The following is a 22,932-nucleotide window of genomic DNA, read 5'->3' as shown; positions in this document are numbered from 1 at the left end:
TTCTTTTTGAAATTCAGCAGGAGTGATTTTGTGTTATTTAAGTAGTAGGTTTGGTTGGTTATTTGGTTTTTGGTATAATTTATTTCTTACCACTTCGGGGGATTAGGTCGTAGTCTCAAAAATGATTGTTCCGCTCTTTGAATCGTAATGCGTGATTGCTTTGCTTCAGAAAAAAATAGAATGACTTAACTTACGTGCTTACAAAATGCCCTAAAACCTGTAAAAGTTGGTGGTTGGCTAACGCTCGTAGCTGGGGGCTCAGATATCGCTTCTGCTGTTTTCCGGTGAATCCCTTAATCTAATCTTTTACGACACCCACAGAAAGAGAAAAGGTGCCGCTATAGGCCATTATAGGCCAATAATATCTTAATTAATTGTCACTAGAATGGACAATGGAATTTACAATTTACATCATAGCATATTAAGGTTAGCTCAAGATATTAAATGAAATAATTGTTACCACTCTATGTATTCTGTAATACTTTTTAAAGATTTCCATGTTAAAAATTGCAGATTGATTTGAATTGAAGATTATTTCGCTGGTAACGAAATCTTGAATATAAACATCTGCAAATGTCATTTATTTGATGAATTACAACGCATTGCTTAAGTTAAAAACCATCTGAAAGTAATTTAGTGATGACTCGCTAATTGTCGCAATGATTAGACCATTAGTTAACATTGTGTTTTTTTACAGGCTTACGTTATATCACCTCTATTCATTCTGTGTTCAATTGGCCTTCATGCCCATTGAGCCGTTACTCAATTTACAAAAATCACTAAGAGCCCATTGTTGTTGCAGGTCCGACGATCGCTCAAATTGCGGGGTAAACGCAAGGAAAAGGAAAAGTTGCCTTCTGGTATCACCGCTGACTACACCGCCTCGCTGTTCGCCCATCTGGAACACGATTCCAATTATTCGAACTACCCGCTGATTTCCAACTCCGGTTCGAATTCGAACTTGAGCGACGAGACAAACCATTTGTCGCCGAGCTTCCCCACAACGCACACGTGGGGCAAAAAAGAAAGCATTCTACAGTCGGATAGTTCAGAGACCTCTCTAAATTCTTTGAATAACCCAAATAATATTAACAACACCAGTCCACGACAACCGCCGAATCTACCTCCGATTCCACCTCGACCTCCGAAACGAGGAATCCTTAAAGGCCCTCGTCTAAGCAATACTAGTTCGAATTCTCAAGAGAGTAACGTTAATAATGCCGATGTAGTGGACCATGTGACCAACGGTCAAGATTCTAACCTGTTGGCACGTAACACGCAACAAAACGAAACCGTGTCTTATGGTATTTCTGCATCGAAGAGTACTTCGTCCAGTGATGACTTGCAACACGTTCAAAACTTTACAAAGAAAGTCATTCACAGTCCCGTGGAGATGCAAAGCAAAAATTATAAAAACAACTCCGCCAATCCAACAATCACAACGCAAGATGTTGACGCAGCGCCAAAGACGAACGGAAACAGTTACATGGGAATAACATCCACTTCTCCCAGCGCTGATTCCTTGACCGACACCACGACAAATTCCTCATTTGCTACACCACCGTTTTCTACGTCGCCCGTTGGTGAATCTCAGGGTTTCCACAGATGGTCACGAACCAGTAACTTTGACGATACCTACCTACCATTACCGGCCATAATGCCAGTTCAACTGCCGAAGCCGAGAACATTAACGATTCAAAGGCAAAAAGCACCGCGTAACGACTTCGGATTCAGTTTACGAAGGGCAATGGTCCAAGAAAGAATATTCATAGGCGATCTAAATAGTCACGGAAATGGCTTAACGAACGGGGACAACAAATGTAGTGGCACCACTAATTTGATCAGCAAATTGATTTACAAGGCCGTTATCCTAGCAGAGCCCGGCTCTTATCCTGGAGCCAGCGAGACGGGCCTATTACCCGGTGACAGATTGCTCGAAGTTAATGGTATCAGCGTTGAGGAAAAAAGCAGAGAAGAGGTCATCGATCTGATTAAGGGCAGCCAAGATTACGTTACTATCAAGGTAAGCCAATCAGCAGTAATGTTATACACATTAATTTGATGTGAATCCGTAACTGTGGCAGACGTAATAAAATATGATTTATCGAAAATCGGCACTATTATATACATACAAAATCCAATTAAGCTAATACCAAGATGATTAAGCGTTCAATAGAATTTTGCTAGGTGTAATCTTGAATGCTTGTGAAAAAAAACATTATACTAAAAATAACAGTCCCTCATTAGTTGAATTCAAGAACAAACTTTCTCTTGATTATTCATTTACGGTAAAATTTTGAATGATGATCATCTCGGACGATCTTTGAGTGGTTTTATGTTGTGTTATAGTTTCGCTGGATGTTTGTGTTTCGCATACACTGTGTTTAGTGCGAGTTTTTGAACGTTCTCGATAGCGTAAAAGTTAGCTCATATTTGTATGGAACGGGATCGTTTGCCTACGTTTGCCGTTAGGGGCGCTGTTTCAACTGCATACAAAATTAGGTTAACTCGTACGCTATCGAGAGCGTTAAAAAACTCGCACTAAGCACACAAGTTTCTTTGCTAAAATTAACACAATTATCAGTAACTTTCCCTACAACCGGCCGGAACTACTTTATTTGCATAACTTTATCTACTCGTGTTACACATGCGTGTTTGTGTGTGTGTGAAATTGGAATTTGCGATTCTCTTCAATTATCTCTAGTGTATTCCTAAATTCTTGACCGTTAAAAAAATATTTTGTAAGTTTAAATCGTTACGTATAAATTTGATTTTTAGATGGTTTTTACAACCAAATAATGCTACCGATTTAGATTTTTATGTGTCTGGATTTGTACATTGTTACACATAACAATTTACTGAATTTATAATCTGCTAGTTAAACGTATATTTATAAAGACAATTACTATTCTCGTTTTTCATACTAATCTTACTGGTGGTAGGGCGTGTTGCGAGCACGCACGGGTATTATCACCGACTTACCTATTTGTGTCGTAAAGCAGTAATACGCTTCGGTTTGAAGGGTGGGGCAACCGACGTACTGTTAAAACGGAGTCCTAAGAACTCTTGTCTCAAGATGGGTGGCGAGATTTGCGTTGTAGATTTCTATAGGCTTCAATAACCACTTAACTCCACGCCACGCACCATCCGGCTATGGAATGAGCTCCCCTCCAGGGTATTTCCCGAGCGCTATGACATGTCCTTCTTCAAAAAAGGCTTGTGGAGAGTATTAAGCGGTATGCAGTAGCTTGGCTCTGCCCCTGGAGTCCATGGGCGATGGTAACCACTCACCATCAGGTGGGCCGTATGCTCGTCTGCCTACAAGGGCATAAAAAATAAAATAAAAAAACTCCAGGTCAGTCGTGAGTTCGTCCACCCATCTAAGCAGTAAAAAAAATCTTTGAAATATTATTGAACAGGTGCAACCAATAGCAGAGCTGTGTGAGTTGTCGCGCAGACGTGCGGCAGACGGTGGCGGTGACGTGGATCTTTTAGACAGCAACGTCCGTGGAGGCACCCTGAGCCGGTCCGGAAGTCGCCGTTTCACATCCGCCCAGGTAAGGGATATGTATAAGTCAAGTTACTCTTAGTGTTACCCTTTTTCCTTACCCATTCGCTAGAACTACTCTAGCTTCGTGGGGACGGTTAGATAAATTCAAGGGCGCAACCTGAAAGAATTTGCTAACATCGTGTCGTGTGTGTATGGATGTGAAGGATATGAAGTTTGGTATGCTAAGTTTGTGTTTCTTTTATGTTTTTCGGAATGACGGAAATTCAACGTAAGCGTAGTTGAGAAATGTAGCAGCTTTTTATACTTTTTGCGAATTTTGCGAACAGACATAAAATGTGAAAATAATGTTTTAAAATTATCAAAAAACATAATGCATATCGTATGCAACAATCAGAACTTTCTTTTTTTATTTACCCATTTGCTAGTAGCCCAAGGGGCTATTCTAGCTTCGCGCGGACAGTTAGATGAGTTCACGGGCTCAACCTAAGAGAAATTTCTAAGTAGTGCTTCGTAGAATCTACCACCGGATCGGAATCGCGACCCACTGGAAAGATCCGGCGAGAAACTCAATGGGCTGTGTCGATGGGTTGATTCGCTCGTTGAGCTCTACTTCGTAATCGACTAGTTCGAGGACGAAGACCGGTGCTTTAAGAGCTTAAAAGCACCGAGAGTGTAGTGTTACCATAGCAGTAGCCAGCGGCTTGGCCGTCCTCCTATCATTTCAGACGTCCATCATCGAGGTTGGACACTCACGTATGCTCATCTGCCTACAATGCCAGTGAAGTCATTGTGGTCTAAAGTATAAAAAGTTGGGTGTACTTGTACACGTTAGGGCTGTGCCGGGGTTCAAATCCCGCAGGCAAAAACCTATTTTTCTAACGAAATATATGCGTACATAGCTCTGCGTGGTCACGACTTAAGAATAAATTGGGCAATAAAAATCAAACCCGTAAAAGTGTAATCCGAGTAATTATCATGTAATTGGACATAGACCTTAAGTTCGTTAATCACAAGTGGGTCGTGAGCTCTTTGACTCGTTCGTGTAACAGAAAAGACAAAAAAAGAAATACAATTTAGAGAAAAAATGTTTCAAAAGATTCAATAAAAATAGTTTATATTTTTAAAAAAGCAGGCTTTGAAAGCAAACAGAAGTAACTATTAATTAATTTCATATTTTTCATCACAGGTATTAATGATCTGTGACTAGTCAAGGTACTACAGCGAAGTTATGATAATACTATATTATCATCGGTCCTTGATACGTATATCTATGGGCTCCAGTAACCACTTAACACCAGGTGGGCTGTAAGCCCATCTAAGCAGTAAAAAAAAATACAAAAACAACAATACGTACCGAGCTAATAATAAAAGCGTGTCAAAAATGAACATCTCGCTTGACTTACCAAGCTGCAGAAACACCTGCCATTGTTACACCTGCTCGTTTCCTAACAGAGGACGTCCGATATGGTGCTTCAGATAAAATTAACTTGATGTCGGGATGAGATTTGAGTACTTAGTCATTATCTATATATTAATATGTGAAGCAAAAACTTTGTATCCCTTTTTACGAAAATCGCGCGGACGGATGAGTACGAAATTTTCCACACTTATAGAGAAGAAGTGCACAATGCTAATATTTTTTTAAAATAATGCATAAAAGATACATTAAATCAATAAAGAAAACATTACACACACTACCATGTATTTGACACACACACGCATGCATACTATTTGTTTATTGTCAAACTTTTCTTTGCAGTCTGTCACTTATAGTCGGTAAAATGGAGAATAGGTTAAATATTGTTTTCCCTTTATTAATATTTGTCTAAATTTGTAGTCTTGACGAAATATGTGATTAAAGAAGTATAATAGTCCTTGACAATAGAATCATAATAGTGTACAAACTTATAATTTCCATTAGTTATAGTCGAATTTCGACTACCAGGGGACCTTTAGTTTCATTTAATACTAAAGAAAATTGAGCACTAGCTGATCAGCAAGAAAGTTGATTTTTAAAGTTCTATATTAGCAAAATATTATTATAATAAAAACTGTTAGTGTTGTCGCATTAGAAGGGTAGACCATCTCAATTTACCAATTTGCAATTCACAACTGATAGATGAGAGCAAGGCCTCGATTTATTTTTTTCTTTATTTTTATTGCATAGATGGTCGGACGAGCGCAATCTCATTTGGTGTTAAGTGATTAGTGGATCTCATAGATATCTACATCCTAAATGCAGCCACCAACCTTGAGATATGTGTTCTAAGGTTTCAGTATAGTTACAACGGTCGCCCCACCCTTCAAACCGAAACGGATTACTGCTTCACGGCAGAAATAGGCAGGGTGATGGTACCTCCCGTGCGGACTCACAAGAGTTTCTATAACCAGTAAAATCCACCAGTAAATATCCGCTTCAATGTAGCATTTTTTTCACGCTTTTTTACAATAAAATAAATTTTTCTTACACTATTTTTAATTCAAATTTATTAAAATTTATTTTCTATTTTTTAGTTGGATTTTCTATAAAAGCGTATTTTTTTTTAGTTTTTTTAAACTATTATTTAATTTTATTTTGTTTAGGCTTTTAGTTTAGGCGTATGACGATTTCACGTCCCACTTGCAGTTGAGTGGTCATCGGAGCTGATAGATTCTACAGCACGAATCTCAATTTTACAGCATAACCGCATTTTCTACTCTTAGAGCCGGACTACGTTACTGCTTGACGACAGAACTAGGCAAGGCGTATATAAAATGAATACCGTGCAAAAGAATAAAACCATTACTTGATTTCATTACGCAATGCGCGATGATATAAGCAAATAATTCTAAGTCGCGTCGTTAAACACACAATGTTGAATGAAAGGTTTGTACAGCTGCCCGTGGATCCGTTGAAGACTGAACATTTCATTGTTTGTTGAGTGATTCACTTCATTGAAAATACTCGAGTCAAAATATTGTGTAAAAATTTGTATGTCGATTTATCGCTTTGCAAGTAAACCCTATCAATTGCAAAAATTGCAATGAAATATATTATTGATATTATTAAAATAATGTACCTGAATAATGTTACGGTCGCATTGTCAATGTTGATTTTCGTAATGAAATTATAAACTAATAAATTAATTCATTCTAACGCATTTCATAACTATCTCAAAATAGATGTAATATAATATCATCTTAATATCATATTATAATATAAACTTAATTACGATTTTAAGTAATTTTTTTTTTAATTCCCCTGTTGAACTTATCAATAAGACCACCTCGAGAGTATACGTTTTCTTACAAACAAAAAAAAATACAAATAGCTTCACAAGTGATAGAGATATTGGAGAACATATATTACATAAAAACTGTACAATCGAATATAAAATGTCCTCCAGTTTGGATGTTGGTTAAAAGTTTAGATTTAATATGACATTTTAATTGAAAGCATCATACAGTACCACCTGTGGCATTCACATTAGGAATTACCTTAATTCAAATCATCAAGGCAAATTGGCCACAACTTCTGCGAATTTGTTTTCCCCAGGGCTGAATCTGTGGTCCTCCTTCTTTACGTACTTATAAAGTACATTTATCTTTTTCTTTATCTACCTTTCTTTATCTAGACTTACAAAACTTTACTGGTGGTAGGACGCCTCGTAGTAGGTACCCGTTCGGACTCACGAGGCGTCCTACCACCTACTAGCCCTACACCTACTAGCCTAGTACCTACTAGCCCTGCTTAATTCTGTCGTGAAGCAGTAATGCTTTTAGGTTTGAAGGGTGGAGTGTAAAAATTTAGACCTTAACAGCACTTAACAGCAGGTGGGCCGTTAGCTCGTCCACCCATCTAAGCAATAAAAAAAAACTATAAGCTATGTAATTTCGAGGATCAATTTTTTTTATTTATTTTTTATTGCTTAGATGTCTATCTAGAAATCTAATCTAGAAATTGTATTCTCAGTTCATATAACACTTGTGTAGTTTTGGCGGCAATTCTAATCGACAATACAGTAGTTATATTTAATAGCGAAAAGTAGTATAGTTTCCGGACTCGATAAATAAACCGAAATTAAGATACATTGATCCCCAGGGTAATTCGGACCCCGGCAATATAATTTGATAAACAATGACTCATGCTGAGGGTTCGAATCGATAGTGATAGGGCTACAACATATGACTAAAATAATTCAATTGATGTTTTATCTATCTATCTATATAATATATAAAAATGAATTGCTATTCGTTAGTTTCGCTAAAACTCGAGAACGGCTGGACCGATTTGGCTAATTTTGCTCTTAAATTATTTGCGGAAGTCCAGAGAAGGTTTAAAAGGTAGATAAATATGAAAATGCTCGGAATTAAATAAAAATAATAATTTTGTTTTTCCTTTGATGAGTCCCCCGTTGGACGGATTCCTTTTGTTTGTTTTAAGTTAATTTTTTTGAGAAGTTTGCCGGGTCAGCTAGTATTTTATAAAATGAAGGTTTTTTTTCCCTACCTAGCCTAGGTAGCCTAGGGCTATTCCAGCTACGTCCTGACGAGTAGGTGAACTCACGGGCTCAACCTGAGAGAATGTACTAACACTAGCACGAGCAGTACTGAGATCTGACGAGAGACTAAGTGGGTATAAAATGAAGGATTCCCAGTATTTAGTAGTAGATACCGATGTCCCTGGCGCTGTAATATTAAAAAACTCGATCTAGTGGTACAGTAGCCACGTTTGGAAAATTGACACTATCATGGTGACCTATCTTGGCAAAAACCGTTTAATAAATAAATAAAAACCGATCTCCCTCCGCTTTCATTACACATAAGCATGAAAATTGTCTAGTGAATTCTCAAATATATTTTTTAAATATAAACGCTCTTAAGCTTACCGAAAAACAACGTAAAACAAACCAACCAAATCGGTCATGTTAAACAAGTCGTAATTCATTCTATAAAAATATATAAGTTTTGAGAATTTTTAATATTAAAAATATATTATTGAATTTTAGTTTAGAAAATGTCAAATCCGTGATTGAAATTAAAAGTTTCGTCATAATTAATGCATATCATACATAACATAATTTACATTTTAAACAATTCAGCTAATTAGTGGCGGGCCGTGTGTTTGATTTTATACGACAGCTTACAAATTATATTTTTAGGACGTCACATTATAATTTTATTGCTTACAAGTTTATGACCCAGTTCATAGCTCTTGAAATAACATTTTGCTGCCATTAAAGTCAATAAATAGATCGTTTCGATGATCCACTGTTTTCTGTTCGATTTTTTCTTAGCTTAGAAGAGACTTTTGGCATTCGGGTGTAGGTTTAATTGTTTCATGTTTGTGCGTGTGTCTGCGCGTGTGCGTGCTTGTGTGCGTGTCTGTGCTTCCTGCAGTCGTATTCTTACAAGAAAATATTCGCTTTAGGCCTTAAAATATGGAAAATCAGTTTTTAGACGTCTATTACTGGAAATGGGCCTTAATGATTCTATGCTGCTCGCATCCACCGGTTCCCCGCGATCTTCAACAGACAATCGTCCATCCATCTCGTGGGAGGCTAACCCACGCTACGACTTCCTGTGCGCGGTCGCCACTTGATAACTTTTTGGCCCTCTAATATTCATCACAATTTTTATTTGTTGGTCATCACCGTAGGTTTTGGACAAGCCCTCGAGTTGAAGCTCCTTAGCATCCTGCATAATAGATAACGAGTATAAAGAGAAAGTCTTTGTTATTGTTTAATTTTGTACTTATACCTGAGAAATGTCTTAAGATTATCTTTAGGGGCATTTAGGCTTTTGTCTCATTAGATAAATGCCATTGTATTATATTATGTATAATCATGCGAGGCATTCATGTATTTTCGGTTATATGAAAAAGGATTCAACACTGGCCCATGCAATGTTGCTTATTTCTGTCATAGGACAATCATGCACTCCAGTTTAAGGGATAGAAAAGCCGTCATGCAACACAATTGAGTGTCTGACATCACGCCTCAAGGTGAATGACGGTGTTCTCCTTGTGATGCATATGGACAGTAGTAGTATCAAGAGCAATATAAAAATCAAGAACGGTATAATTGTGAAATGGATTGTCAGAAGTAAAAGGATATTAATGAAAAGGATAAAAGATAAGACCATTAAAATTATGTACGAACACGACGGATGACAATTATTTATTTTATAGACACATACGAGTGCTATTTAACTGTCAATATTATGTGAAATAATAACTATAGTTTAAAAAAAAAACAAAAAAAAACACGTTTAAATAGTGAATCTATTCAAAAAATACCCATATATTTTTTTTTATCCTCGTCAAGATATTCGGCCAAAGTAATTAAAATTATTATATTATCATCATGTACGTGTCGCGTTTCTCCCAAGCTGTAGTCTGTTTCTTATAAAGTAGTAATTTAAAAAATTTCAAATAGATGGACGACAGCCCTAATCATTGTTCGGTGGGTTCCGCTCTATTTGTGGTAATTCGGAGACTGTCACCGGGTGACGTGAATTACAATAAAATGTCATTATTCAATTCAAAATTTATAGCATGTAATTAGGTATGTGTTGTTCTAAAGGTTTATTTTTTAGCAGTGTAACAAACCGCTTTTACGAAAAAACATTTAATTGGAACATTTCTTGAGATTTATTTTACAATTCTTTGAAATTGGTATTGTGTGTACACACACACATAAATACGACTTTAGCTTGATCATACTCCGTTTCTTATTTGCAATCAAAATAAATAATGGCTAATGGCAATAGCTCAATCGATATTGCGATCAAATGGTTCTGGGTATAGGTATGCGTTCAGGATCTTACGCAGCGTGAAACAAAAACGCATATGCTCATTTTTTATTTTAACCGTGTGCGTTTTTCACTCAATCACGACTTTGGCGCCATTTTAATATTTTTTTTAAAATAAAATTTCACATCACTTCCACAAACCGACTTATTACGTGCATTTGTCCCGAACGTGGACTCAGTCATGCGACTCTATCCGTTCTATTAAAGTGGTTGTCTGCTTCCGTACATTTATTCTTTAAGAAAGAAAGAAAGAAAATCTTTATTCGCCAGAAATATAGTTTACAAGATATAGGACATAGCTTCATATATTTCGCCTGTTTAGGCATGCGAAAATTTAATTTATTTTTATATTAATTATAACACAAAATTTACTAAATCTATCTATTTTTACATTCTATCACTTCTTATTCTAATATTTTATTATGTACAACACTTATCATTTAAAAATTCTTGCACACTATAATAAGCCTTATCCATCAGCCATAAATATAATTTTCTTTTAAATTGAGTTAGTGGAAGATCTCTTATGCTGTTTGGTATCTTATTAAATATTCTGATAGTCATAGGATAACAGTTTGTATGGTAGTAACGAGTATTTATACTTGGTAACATTAGTTTAGTAGGGTATCTTGTATTAAATTGACAGTACTCGCCACACGATTTATATAATTGTGGGTGCTTTTTAACAAACAAACAACATTCTTGTATATATATGGATGGTACAGTTAAAATATTATGTTTTTGGAAGAATGGTTTACAAGAAGTCAGAGGATGAATATTGCACATGGCACGAACACATTGCTTTTGTGCAATGAACACTCTATTTATGTGACTAGAATTTCCCCAGAGGGGTATACAGTATCTAATATTTGAGGCGACATATCCATGATAGGCCTGTAATGCAGTTTTTAAATTACATATTTTTGTAAGTCGCCAAAGTGCATATGAGAATCGATTAATTTTACTACAAGTAATATCTATGTGAAGATTCCAGCTACATTGATTATCCACATTTAATCCTAAAAATGTTATGCTATTACATTCATTTAGTGTGTTATTATTATAAGTTATTATATGTTCTTCTATTATATATATTATCTTGATCGCTCGACAATCTCGTTCCTAACTACTATAAAGAACACCTTTTAACTTAACCATTTCATGGGTGTATTATTATTTTACATTGGCTGAGTTAATATTAGTTTTTTTTTATTGCCTTTGTAGGCAGACGGGCATACGGCCCACATGATGGTGAGTGGTTATCGTCGCCCATGGACTTCAGCAATGCCAGGGGCAGAGCCAAGCCGCTGCCTACCGCTTAATACTCTCCACAAGCCTCATTTGAAGAAGGACATGTCATAGCGCTCGGGAAACACCGTGGAGGGGAGCAATTGACGTGACATTAATGGCCGTGTAATAACATGCCTATAACTAAACTTGGATATGCCGATCAATATGGGCAATGGCTTTCAACATTGCTAGCCACCGGCTCTACGGCGGTGAAGGTATTCGATCTTCGCCGCGAAAAACTTTTCATAAATTATTTTTTAATGTAAATCTGTTTTTAAAATAAGTGCGTGTATGCATTAAGAATAAGTCATGTTTGAGGTACGAAATCGAATAGTTCTTTGCATTAAATAATCTTGGAATTTAAGCAAATTTGAGCTTAGATTTTGGCTGTGTTCTGTAATCATATCACAAATAACCTATATCTGTAGTACACAATAAAACAGTAACATTATCTATATACTATATAGTATCTGCTAATCACTGAGGACTTTTTGGCGGGAACGCGAGGTGTGAAGTTGCGTGATTTGGTTTTATTTTGTCTATTTAGTGTCACATTTTATTTCATGCCATGTTTCATATTAATCAACTTCATTTCATTTCGTAATATCATTTTTCATACTTCATATAAAAAAATTAAATTAAACTAAGACTTACCAGGTCATAGAATCCCTTAAAAAAGCTAATCACTGAAGCCTGTTGAGATTTCTAGGACATGATTAGTTCTATTCTGTGCAATTTTCAATTGACTTACATACGTATACCTATATCAACTGCGCATGTTTACAAAACTGCTCGCGTAGTGCTTATATTTGCACGAGGGTTATCAGCCCCAGTAGACAGTATTGTCAGTCGAGTGCTACGAACCCTCAGTGGGTACTCTTTGATGTGGTTGTGTGGTTGGGATGTGGTAGTTTATGTATGGATGTGAAGTTTGGTTATAATGAGTGTGTGTGTGTGTGTTTTTTTCGATGGAAATTCAAGAGAATACGAGAAAGTAGTTTGGAAATGTAGCAGCATTTCATACTTTTTGCGACGCTTGAATTGAATGTCTATCTAATATAGGAATGCGTAAGTTATTGAAATAATAAATATGAAATGTGTAACTGATGTTTTAAAATTACCAAAAAAATGCATACATTATAAAGTGCAACAATCAGAACAATGGTGATTGAATTTAACATCCTACGCGGCACAATAGTCTCGTAATTCGAGTTGGAAAATTCATAAAAATACATATTTTGATTATTGATCCTTTTCCGTTTTCTCGTTATGATGATTTGTGATATTAATAATTTTATTTCGTTCATTTATTTGTTACATGGGATGTTTTTTGATTATGTTCTTATAGAAAATAAATAAATAAGTATCATTTAAACTATTGCAATTGTCAGTTCTCAGTAAAAAAATTTTTACTGTAAAAACGTATTCCTCGTTTTCAAATCACACAGTGGCTTCAACAGAATCAGTCAGTGAACCGATGTTAGTCTAGACGCCACGCCCCTTCCCACAATAAGTTGCAGCCTATAGATACGTAGGGTGTGTCATTCCTATATGTATTCTTAGAGGCGGTTAGATTTTTATAAAATATGAAAGTAGAAATTTTATAAAATTACGCTTTTCTTTTCTATGTGTTGATAAAAAATGTAGCAGCTTTTTTTACACGAGAAAGAATCGCGTTTAAAGAAGCTTATTCTCGGAAGCGAAACATCAATATAGTAATCGATAATATTAATCAGAAAACCTTTTTTTTATTGTTTAGATGGATGGACGTAAACGCGCCACCCACCTTGAAATATAAGTTCTAAGGTCTCAATATAGTTATAACGGCTGCCCCACCCTTCAAACCGAAACGCATTACTGCTTCACGGCAGAAATAGGCGGGGTGGTGGTACCTACCCATGCGGACTCACAAGAGGTCCTACCACCAGTAAAACTACAGTTTTGCTTGTGGCCACTTCAGAATAGCAATGGGTAGGTACTTTCGCATAAAATCCGTAACTCTGTCTTATAGTTGGCCAGAGATGTTCAAGGTTTCCACAGACCATTGTATTCTGTTTCAAATATTGATTGATTTGTAGAGAACGTGCCACGACCTGTGGTGTTCAGTGGTTACTAGTCATTATAAATTACGTAAAATCTGCCACTCGTGTCACCTTTTCACTGGACTGGTTCGCGGCAGAAATAGGCAGAACGGTGGTAACTATGGTATGGTAGTAAAACAAAGTTTTAACTATCGTTCAATTTTGTTACCTAACTTGTTCAGAGAAACAAAATAATAATTATATTCAGCGCGTAGTATGCTCATCCTTTTAGAATCTGTACACGCAAGCTTTTCTATTATTCCATATAAAAATTATCGCCAAAGATTCTATCGAGACTGAAGACTACTGATTCTTAAGAGAATAGGGACTACTTTGGTATCTTTTTTTGGGACCGCGGTATGGGAGAAAAACAATTATAGTAATTATATTAACCACTTTTCACAATATTCTGTGGGACTTATTGACGTGTTTTCTGTAGCCAAAAATAACGGAGGTGGATCAATTTTTCGTTTTAATATAGTTTAGAATTCACATTACGATATAGTTAGCACTCAAATGTCTCTCAGATCTTTTGAAACCTCTTGGTCTATGGAGGGACTTCGATTCGGTTTGGTATCGTATATTTCACGCTCCGAGTATTTGTTTGAGAAAATTCACTGCACTAGCGTTCATCCACACTTCATCTCCAGACAATTGTTGCCACATACCATCTGAATTTGAAATATACTTCCTTCCAATGTTTCTTAAGCACTAGATGCCATTTCCAGAGGACTTTTTTGAAGAGCCTTGGCTCAGTTATGGCTATGGGCCTGCATTACAGACGTCCATGACCAATATCCACTTACAAATAGGTGGGCTGTAAGCTCGTACGTCTACAATGGCAATACAAAAAGCGATTGACAACAATATCAATGAAAAAATATATTTTTTTTTTGTAAATTTATAATTTTTAAATGCTAAAATGTTCGCTCAAATACAATTTTTATTGCCCACAAAGGCAATTACCACAATATAAAAAGTAACAGTGATCTAACAAAGTTTGTAATACACTTGTTTATGCTGTATGTACAAACATTTTTATTAATTATTCATTTATTATATTTTTTCGAATTTATTAATATTACTTATTTCAAACATATCTATTTGTTGCTCACTAATCAATTACAACAGAAATTAAAGCAATCATTAAATAAATAATTCCATCCACATAACATTCCCAAGTCCAACATGTGAATCAATTGTTAAGATTACTTTTGTCAAAACTCTGCATCTCATATTTGGCAATCACATTGCAAACTTCCATTTTGACTTTAGGTATTAAATTTGGTTGTAATTTCTTGACACTAGATGCCATGCTTCTAAAGAACACATCAATTTCATTGGTATTCTCCTTAAGAATTCTTTCTATGAGTTTATCGATGGTCTGTGTTCTGGATGCGACTGGTATTTGATTCTGATCTTCTATGTATTGTACGATCTTTGGTCCATTTACAAGTAGTGGTTTCGGTAATATTTTCACTGGTGGCATGTCTCTTGGCATCGGTACCGTTTTCTTACGACCACTGTTCTTTTTTCCTATTTTCTTGGGTTGTTTGTTACTGTTTTCTATTTGTTTGGGTAATATTTTGATGAACTTGCTCTCAATATCTGCATTGTCAACTAGTCTGATCTGTAATTTAAATTTATTATTTAAAAAAACGAATTAGTCGTAACTGAGCAGTCTTTCACTGCAACCACCAGTTTTGTAGGACAGTTTATAGTGGGTTCTTTTTTTATGATAAGATAGTAGTTATCCAGATTATAGATAACAGATACAGATTCCAGATAGTTATTTCTTTGACCATTATAATTGAAATATATGCTTATGCATTATATGCCTGTTCATTTTCATTTCTAGCAGTGGACAACTGTGGGCTGATGATGATGATATGCCTGTTATGTATTTTCATTACATCAACTGTTTACATAAAATGACAACATATATTTTTTTATCTACACTTCTTGCGACACAATTATCAAGGGCAGTTCAGCAATTAATTTTAATGATAATTTAAGAAAAAATCATTTAAATGGCAAGTGTATCCTAATTAATAAACACACTATTTTTAGGGTCATTGTATATTTCAGCGTAACCCTGCTAAATTTTAATTTAGTTAACTAAAATAAGTTAGAGTTAACTGTTTCCTTACTGTTAAAATTGTTGGTTAACAGTTATAAGCCCAATGCAAGTCAACAATTGTTTAAGATGATATTCAGGATAATTAATGAACAAAGTATCCCACTGTTCAGCTATAAATACGAGTTACTTTTGTCAAACAAGACTGTCTGCCTCGAGCAGCCGAACTACCTGTGGCTATTGTTGTACACTTGAAATCCAATAAAAGGAATTGTTTTAAAAAGTAAGTTTTAATTACTGTCCCTATGGAAGGCAATGATAATGATGAAGAGAATAGTGTCAGCGACGCTGATATCATCACTTTAATAACACCATGGAACCATCCACTGCGTCATATATTAATTATCACTAAGTTAATCATAAAGGTTATCACTCTAATTTGAAGTATACTTCTAGTAAAATAAATATTTTTAAATTCACACTCAAAATGTTCACAATAAGTATGTATATGTCATAACTTGACTCCTGTTTTATTTTTATGAAGATTAAGAAACAGTTACCTCATAATACTCTTGATTATCTGTTATAACCTCTTGTTCTGTTTTTGGTTTTTGTTCATTAATCTGATTACTTTCTTCTGCCTCCATGTCTTCGGTGCTATCAACCTGAAATGTTATTTGATTATAATTAAAAAATTAAATAAATAAGTCATATGTTATATTGACTGATTAGTGCTCGTAACAGCTGAGCTGACGGCCATAGATTCAATTTCCACATCAGGCAAACATTTGTGTGATGAACATTTTTGTCTGGGTGTTTAATATCTATATACGCATATATTTCAACATTTATGAGAATTTATATCTGTCTCTAGTTCCCATAGTTGAGTGAAAAAGTGACCATGTTTTACATGTACTGTGACATTGGTAAAATCAATGCCGGAGGCGTTGGAGCCATTTGCTTATAAAATTTTTTTGCCTATAAACTTACCAAGATGTCATCAAGGAAATTCAGTTTTTTGTAGACAACTAATTTGGTGTAACCTGGCATACTACCGAGACGTTTACTTCTTGTATAACTATCACGGAGACCTCTCCATCTCTTCCTGCATTCTTCAACTGAAATTTAGTTTTCATTATATAACTTTTATATTTAATAAAATATATGTAATATGAGATTTCTGTATAAAAATTATTAATAGATTTGTAAATTGTATGTACAGAATTCACATTGTTATTAGCTGATTTTTGTCTACATTAAAATTAAAACATTAGGATTACCTTCAATGTCCTTGATTTGGTAAAAAAACTTCTCAAAAGAAAGTGGAATAAATTTCCTATTTACGTATCTTAAACTGTGTAGGTAATTATTAAGGCATTCCTTTACTTACAGTAAACAAAAGCAATATTGTGCAACATAGCACTTTAATATTTAAATGTTACCTGGTCTGGATATCTGTTTCGCTATTTCTTGCCATGTTGTTTCCCTTGCTAGTATATTCTTCCTGGAGGGGTCTTTTACGTTGTACAAATGAGCGTATGGTTTAACTAGATCAATTAATTTTTCGTCTTCTTCTGTTGTCCATCCGACTGCGTTCATTGGCATTTCTAGTTTGATGTCAAAGTTGCGGTAAGGAACAAACAAGATGTCGGCCGCCTATCAGCGAACGAAAATAGACGCGCTGTGCTGCACTACGTCACGAACCGGTGGAAGTGGTAGCTTGTAAAGTCGTTTCCATGTTTCTGATTGGCTGAAATAAGTGTAAACGAAACGTAACAGCAGTTTCAACGCCATCTAGCTTTTGAAAATCGAAACTTTCAGTTGACGATAGATGGCGTTCTCTTACGTTACAATTTTGATATCTTCATTTATAATACAAGGTGGCGCTTTCAAAATAAAATAAAAACGGCCCAAATATTATTAATTGTGACAGGTATAGGTAAGGCTTGTAATTACGGTTATTAAATACATATTATGTAGACACTAAAATCTGTAGTTTAAAATACTCTAAATTCGATATTTATGAAACAGATAAAGTAACTCACAATAAATTACACGAAGACATAATAATATCGTCTTCTCGCATTAAAATCTCCAAAACTTACAAATTTTACAGGAGAGTGTTTTAAAGGTTTAACATGTAATATTTTTAATATTTGAAACATTTCTTTTTTTATTTATTACCAGTTATATTATCTGTCTTTTAAAGTAAGATAAAATTATGTATTAATTTTGTTAATATGTAGTAGCCAAAACATAGGTAAACTAAAAAAAAGAAAAACTAAAACTAAACAACGCTCTTTTGACAGTATTTATGAGAAAAATACTGCTTATACCAAATGTTTACGCATATTAACTCAATTTCGGACATTTTTGGAAATTGTACACTTTTAATGCGAAAAGGCGATATTATAAAATTTGCCTACATAATTTGAAAGATTTGTTTATTATATAATATCTTATTACTCAGGGTGAACCAGAATAAGAAATATATTACAGTTTTTTTCGGTTTGATTTCAAGTAACTTTTATGTTGCTTTTTTATTGCCTTCACAAACTTTGTTGAACCTGACGAATGTTGAGGAAAGCTTATGTATTAATATATTAATTTCATTTAGTTTGCTTATCTGATAAGTGTATCCCAAAGTTATCGCCTTTGAATTTTGAAAATGCCTTTCCGAGGTAACGCTTCCGATAAAGTAACACATTGCTTTTATTATATACGACCTCAAATAAAAAAGATGGAGGTAATATAATAATGATTTTCTTTTACAAATCGCACATGGAGCAATTATTTTACAAATCGCGTTCAAATAATTATTTATCATGTTTTTGGGCTCAACCCATCAATCACTAACTGTAGCATAAATGTTAGAAAAATAGTTTTTTTTTTGTTCCTCATTGTTAGTTGTACAATAGTTCACATTGGTGCGCCATGCATAACTATTATTTATTCCGTGCGACTGTGTAAAATAAACATTTCAAATCGAATCAATCAATCTCAAATCAGACATTCAAAATTTAATATCATCGATTTCACGTCGTTTTTCACCGAGACATCATATCTTATAATCAATGAATGGAGGCGTAAAAGTTTATTGGGTTTAAGCGACATTTTTGCAAAATTATAATAGGAGAGCCATTTAAAGTTTAAAATTTGGAAAAAAATATCATAACTAAAAAAAATCTTCAGCTATTTGAATGGGGTAAATTTAATTGAAGCTCAATTAAAAACATCGAATTGTTGATACTAAATAAAACGGACCTTTAATTACAAAGATAAATGACGCGTATTTTTTACTGATGGTAGGACCTCTTGTGAGTCCGCGCGGGTAGGTACCACCACCCTGCCTATTTCTGCCGTGAAGCAGTAATGCGTTTCGGTTTGAAGGGTGCGGCAGCCGTTGTAACTATACTGAGATCTTAGAACTTATATCTCAAGGTGGGTGGCGCATTTACGTTGTAGATGTCCATGGACTCCAGTAACCACTTAACACCAGGTGGGCTGTGAGCTCGTCCACCCATCTAAGCAATAAATAAAAAAAAATTAAAGGAAATGTCGCTTAAACCAGCCTTTCATTCCTCGATCCATTTGATATTTCTAGCAAATGCTTGATCATAATATTGAGATATTTCTAAATAAATACGTACCACAAAAGCGATCTTTGCTTAAGATATAAGCCTTAATCATTTCAATCTCCAATTAAGAGGCAACATTGACTTCATTTGTATAAATTCAACTTAATTAGCGGTCGGTTGTATTTAGTTATCTTAATCATCTTAGTATGATGAATACACAGACTCTTATCTCAAGTTCGGTACCTATTTAGTTCTTTTTTTTTCTATTTGAACACTGTTTTGTGTTCGTAAGAATTTTTTAATATTTTACCGGGCTAGTAGGTGAGCTCACGGGGCTCAAACCTGACGATGTTGCTAACACGAACCCTAGCAAAAACCGTGCTTCGCAGAATCTACCTCCTCCTCCTCCTCCTCCTCGCGTCGTTTCCTCACTGCTGAGGGTCGTGACCATTATAATTCGACATGATTTTACTCCTTGTGATGTCCCGCCAGCGCCTCCGATCATTGGCCGCATGAAGGGCGTCGTGGAATGGGATCTCTAGTGTGGTGCGGATTGGTCGAACCACCTTGTCGGACTGCGCCCGCGCGGTCTCTTTCCCTCGATCTTCCCTATCACAAATTGTCTTTCTAAGCTATCCGGTGTTTTCCGAGCAACGTGACCGAAGTACTCGAGTGCGCGGCGAAGGCAGAGTGTGGACAGTCTAGTCTCGATCTGCAGTTGATCTAAGATAGACTGATTGCTTCTCTTCGCTGTCCAAGGTATCCGGAGCCTTCTTCTCTAATCTACCACCGGAACGGAAACGCGCCCTACTGAGAAGTTCCGGCGAGAAACTCAGTATGTTGTGTCTGTGGGTTAATTTACTCGCCGAGCCCGAGAAAATTATTGATAATTTTTTCATTTTATTTCTGTAGATGGGCAGATGAGCTCACAGTCTGTCTGGTATTGACTAGATCCCGAAGTTCATAGATGTATCCATCACATTCATTAATCAAGATCGTTCTTCTTTGATGTCAAATATTAGACGCATATGTGTTTTATCATATGCAACAATGATAATTATGCATTATATTTGGAGTACACACCATCTATTGCAAAACAAACACCGACCTCCCAGGGTGTCCCCTGGAAAACTATAACTTAGACTTTTTGTTATCTTCCACCGCCGCAAAGGACTTGGAAAAATTCGTGACATTTTTTTTTTTCTTTTTTCTTCTTTTTCTGTGAGCTACAAGCTTACGTCAGAATATTTTACATGATAATTGTCTGGCTGTCAATCTGATGATACCGTTCTTAGTAATTTTACTTCTCTATGTCGCTTATTTTCCTATTTAACTTCCTAGTCCACTGACGTTCCTATCTCGACTATTTGGTAGAGCGTGTAATTAGGTAGTAGCATCGTCCGGCTCATTTATGCTATAGTTATTCGTTCCGCTTTGACATTTATGATAGGCTATGCTACTGAGGCTTCGGTCTGATGTCTCGAACTGGTCGGACGTCATGATCTCTGGCTACATAAAGTGACTTTTAAAAAATTAGGCGGAAGGATTTAAAAAAAAGCAATTATAATCTAAAAATAAGTCTTAAAATACCTTTCACATACTATTTAATTTAACGGGTTTTTAACACGTTTTTATTTTATTTTATTGCTTAGATGGGTGGACGAGCTCACAGCCCACCTGGTGTTAAGTGGTTACTGGAACCCATAGACATCTACAACGTAAATGCGCCACCCACCTTGAGATATAAGTTCTAAGGTCTCAAGTATACTTACAACGGCTGCCCCACCCTTCAAACCGAACTGCTTCACGGCAGAAATAGGCAGGGTGGCGGTACCTACCCGTGCGGACTCATAAAAGGTCCTACCACCAGTAAAAAGTAGACTGAAGGCTGCGGGTAGGATGTTAGGAGCAGCATACAAATCTATCTACCTTCTTTCTGGTCCATCTTTGGATTTTACCATTGGAACTCTATGATTCGCCCCGACACTAAAAATTCACGGTATCTACAATTTTTACTAAATCTAATGCAGGGTTCCGTTCACTAGCCAACCTGAAGTCAATAACCCGGTTGAAGTTTTAAATATCTTAACTTAATGCAAGCCGTCTACCGTTATTGCACTACGCACAAAGAGAGAGATTTAAAATAATTTATTGACATCTCTGACTGACTTCAAAGCGATCCCGTTCCGTAAGCTGCGATGAAATTGACATACACAACAGAAATATTAATTTGTAACTAGAGGTCCCGCGGTAGTCGAAATTCGACTATAATTAATTGGAATTGTAAGTTTGTACACTGTTATGATTGTATTTTATACTTCTATAATCACAAATTTCGCCAAGACTACACTATAAAAAATATTAACAAAGAGAAACAATATTTAATCTATTCTCAAATTGACAACAGACGTCAAGAACAAAAGTTTGACAATAAATAGTATGCATGCGCGTGTGCGTCAAATACATGGTATGTAGTGTGTGTGATGTTTTCTTTATTGATTTAATGTATCTTTTATGCATTATTTTAAAAAAATGCTAGCATTGTGCACTTCTTCTCTATATTCTCTATAAGTGTGGAAAATTTCATACTCCTCCGTCCGCGCAATTTTCGTAAAAAGGGATACAAAGTTTTTACTTCACGTATTAATATTTGTAATAGCTACATAGTATAAAACAAAGTCGCTCTCTCTGTCCCTATATCTGTCCCTATGTATGTTTAAATCTTTAAAAGTACGCAACGGATTTTGATGCGGTCTTTTTTAATAGATACAGTGATTGAAGAGGAAGGTTTATATGTATAATAACATCCATTAAATAGTGGAGATATCTATAATAAATTACAGTTTCCGATGCGAAGCGAGGGCGGGTCGCTAGTTTGTAATAATTGAGTAGTGTAATTTGTGTGTGTTAGTATAAATATGCCGTACTAAACAGTGGGGATTACATATGTACATATAGCTATATTGTAAACACACACTTACGAATCATGAGCAAATCCGAATTTAAGAGCATTAACATTGCGTGAGCATCGAATAATTAGTGAATTTTTAGTAATCATTTTATTATAACAATAAATGATACACTTTGGTATAATTTAGACTGATAAATAATACATACCTACTAGTGATATAATATACATCCGCCTACGAACATGCATATCTGGTATGGTAATGATGTCGCAATCTTATCCTGCGGGACCCTATTTTAGCAACCTTAATTACAATCTCTGTATGGAAATCTAGAAATTCGAATGATTTCACAACTTAGAAGTCGCCGTGGCCTTAAGGATAAGACGCCCGTCGCACGAGTGCGAACGAAAATGTCCAGGTTCAAATCTCGGAAGCGATGTCAATTTTTTTAATTCTTTATAAACATTATACATTTTCGCGAATATTTGTCACGATGAAGGAATATCATTAAGCATATTAAACTCACAAAAATAATTGCCGTAATCAGAGTCCGCAAGGGTAGTCGATACTATCACCCTTCCTGTTTCTGTAGCGAAGCGGTCGTGCGTTCCCGTTTGAAGGATACGATTGCTGTTAAACTAAATCATCAAGACCTCATGTCTCAAGACTCCATTTCATGGTGGATGGTGGCATT

General features: G+C 35.5%; 2 protein-coding genes across 2 annotated transcripts in view; one reads left to right on the top strand and one right to left on the bottom strand.

Annotated features, from left to right (window-relative positions):
- Window positions 1-22,932, top strand: part of LOC101745193 (unconventional myosin-XVIIIa) — a 302,806-nt gene that overhangs the window by 47,843 nt on the left and 232,031 nt on the right. The window contains exons 3-4 of the mRNA XM_038016603.2: window positions 803-2,023; window positions 3,420-3,557. Coding sequence (XP_037872531.1) covers window positions 803-2,023; window positions 3,420-3,557 — 1,359 coding nt within the window. The remainder of the gene's footprint in view (window positions 1-802; window positions 2,024-3,419; window positions 3,558-22,932) is intronic.
- Window positions 14,598-17,496, bottom strand: LOC101740737 (uncharacterized). The gene is made up of 4 exons (XM_004928775.5): window positions 17,194-17,496; window positions 16,742-16,869; window positions 16,312-16,416; window positions 14,598-15,304 (listed from the first exon to the last, which is right to left on the bottom strand). Exons 1-4 carry the CDS (start codon window positions 17,354-17,356, stop codon window positions 14,870-14,872), a joined length of 831 nt encoding a protein of 276 aa, XP_004928832.1. The 5' UTR covers window positions 17,357-17,496; the 3' UTR covers window positions 14,598-14,869.

The sequence above is a fragment of the Bombyx mori genome, chromosome 16, assembly GCF_030269925.1.
Source record: "Bombyx mori chromosome 16, ASM3026992v2".
In the NCBI taxonomy this organism is placed as follows: domain Eukaryota; kingdom Metazoa; phylum Arthropoda; class Insecta; order Lepidoptera; family Bombycidae; genus Bombyx; species Bombyx mori.
Note: the sequence above shows the minus strand (reverse complement) of the source record. Positions and strands in the feature narration are given on the sequence as shown.

Bases quoted from the DNA above. Each gene is read 5' to 3' on its own strand.
- LOC101740737 (XM_004928775.5), bottom strand. From the start codon at position 17,356: ATGCCAATGAACGCAGTCGGATGGACAACAGAAGAAGACGAAAAATTA. The intron at 16,870-17,193 runs GTAACATTTAAA...ACTAAATTTCAG, and splicing joins GAAACAGATATCCAGACCAG to TTGAAGAATGCAGGAAGAGA. The intron at 16,417-16,741 runs GTAAGTTTATAG...ATAACATTTCAG, and splicing joins ATTTCCTTGATGACATCTTG to GTTGATAGCACCGAAGACAT.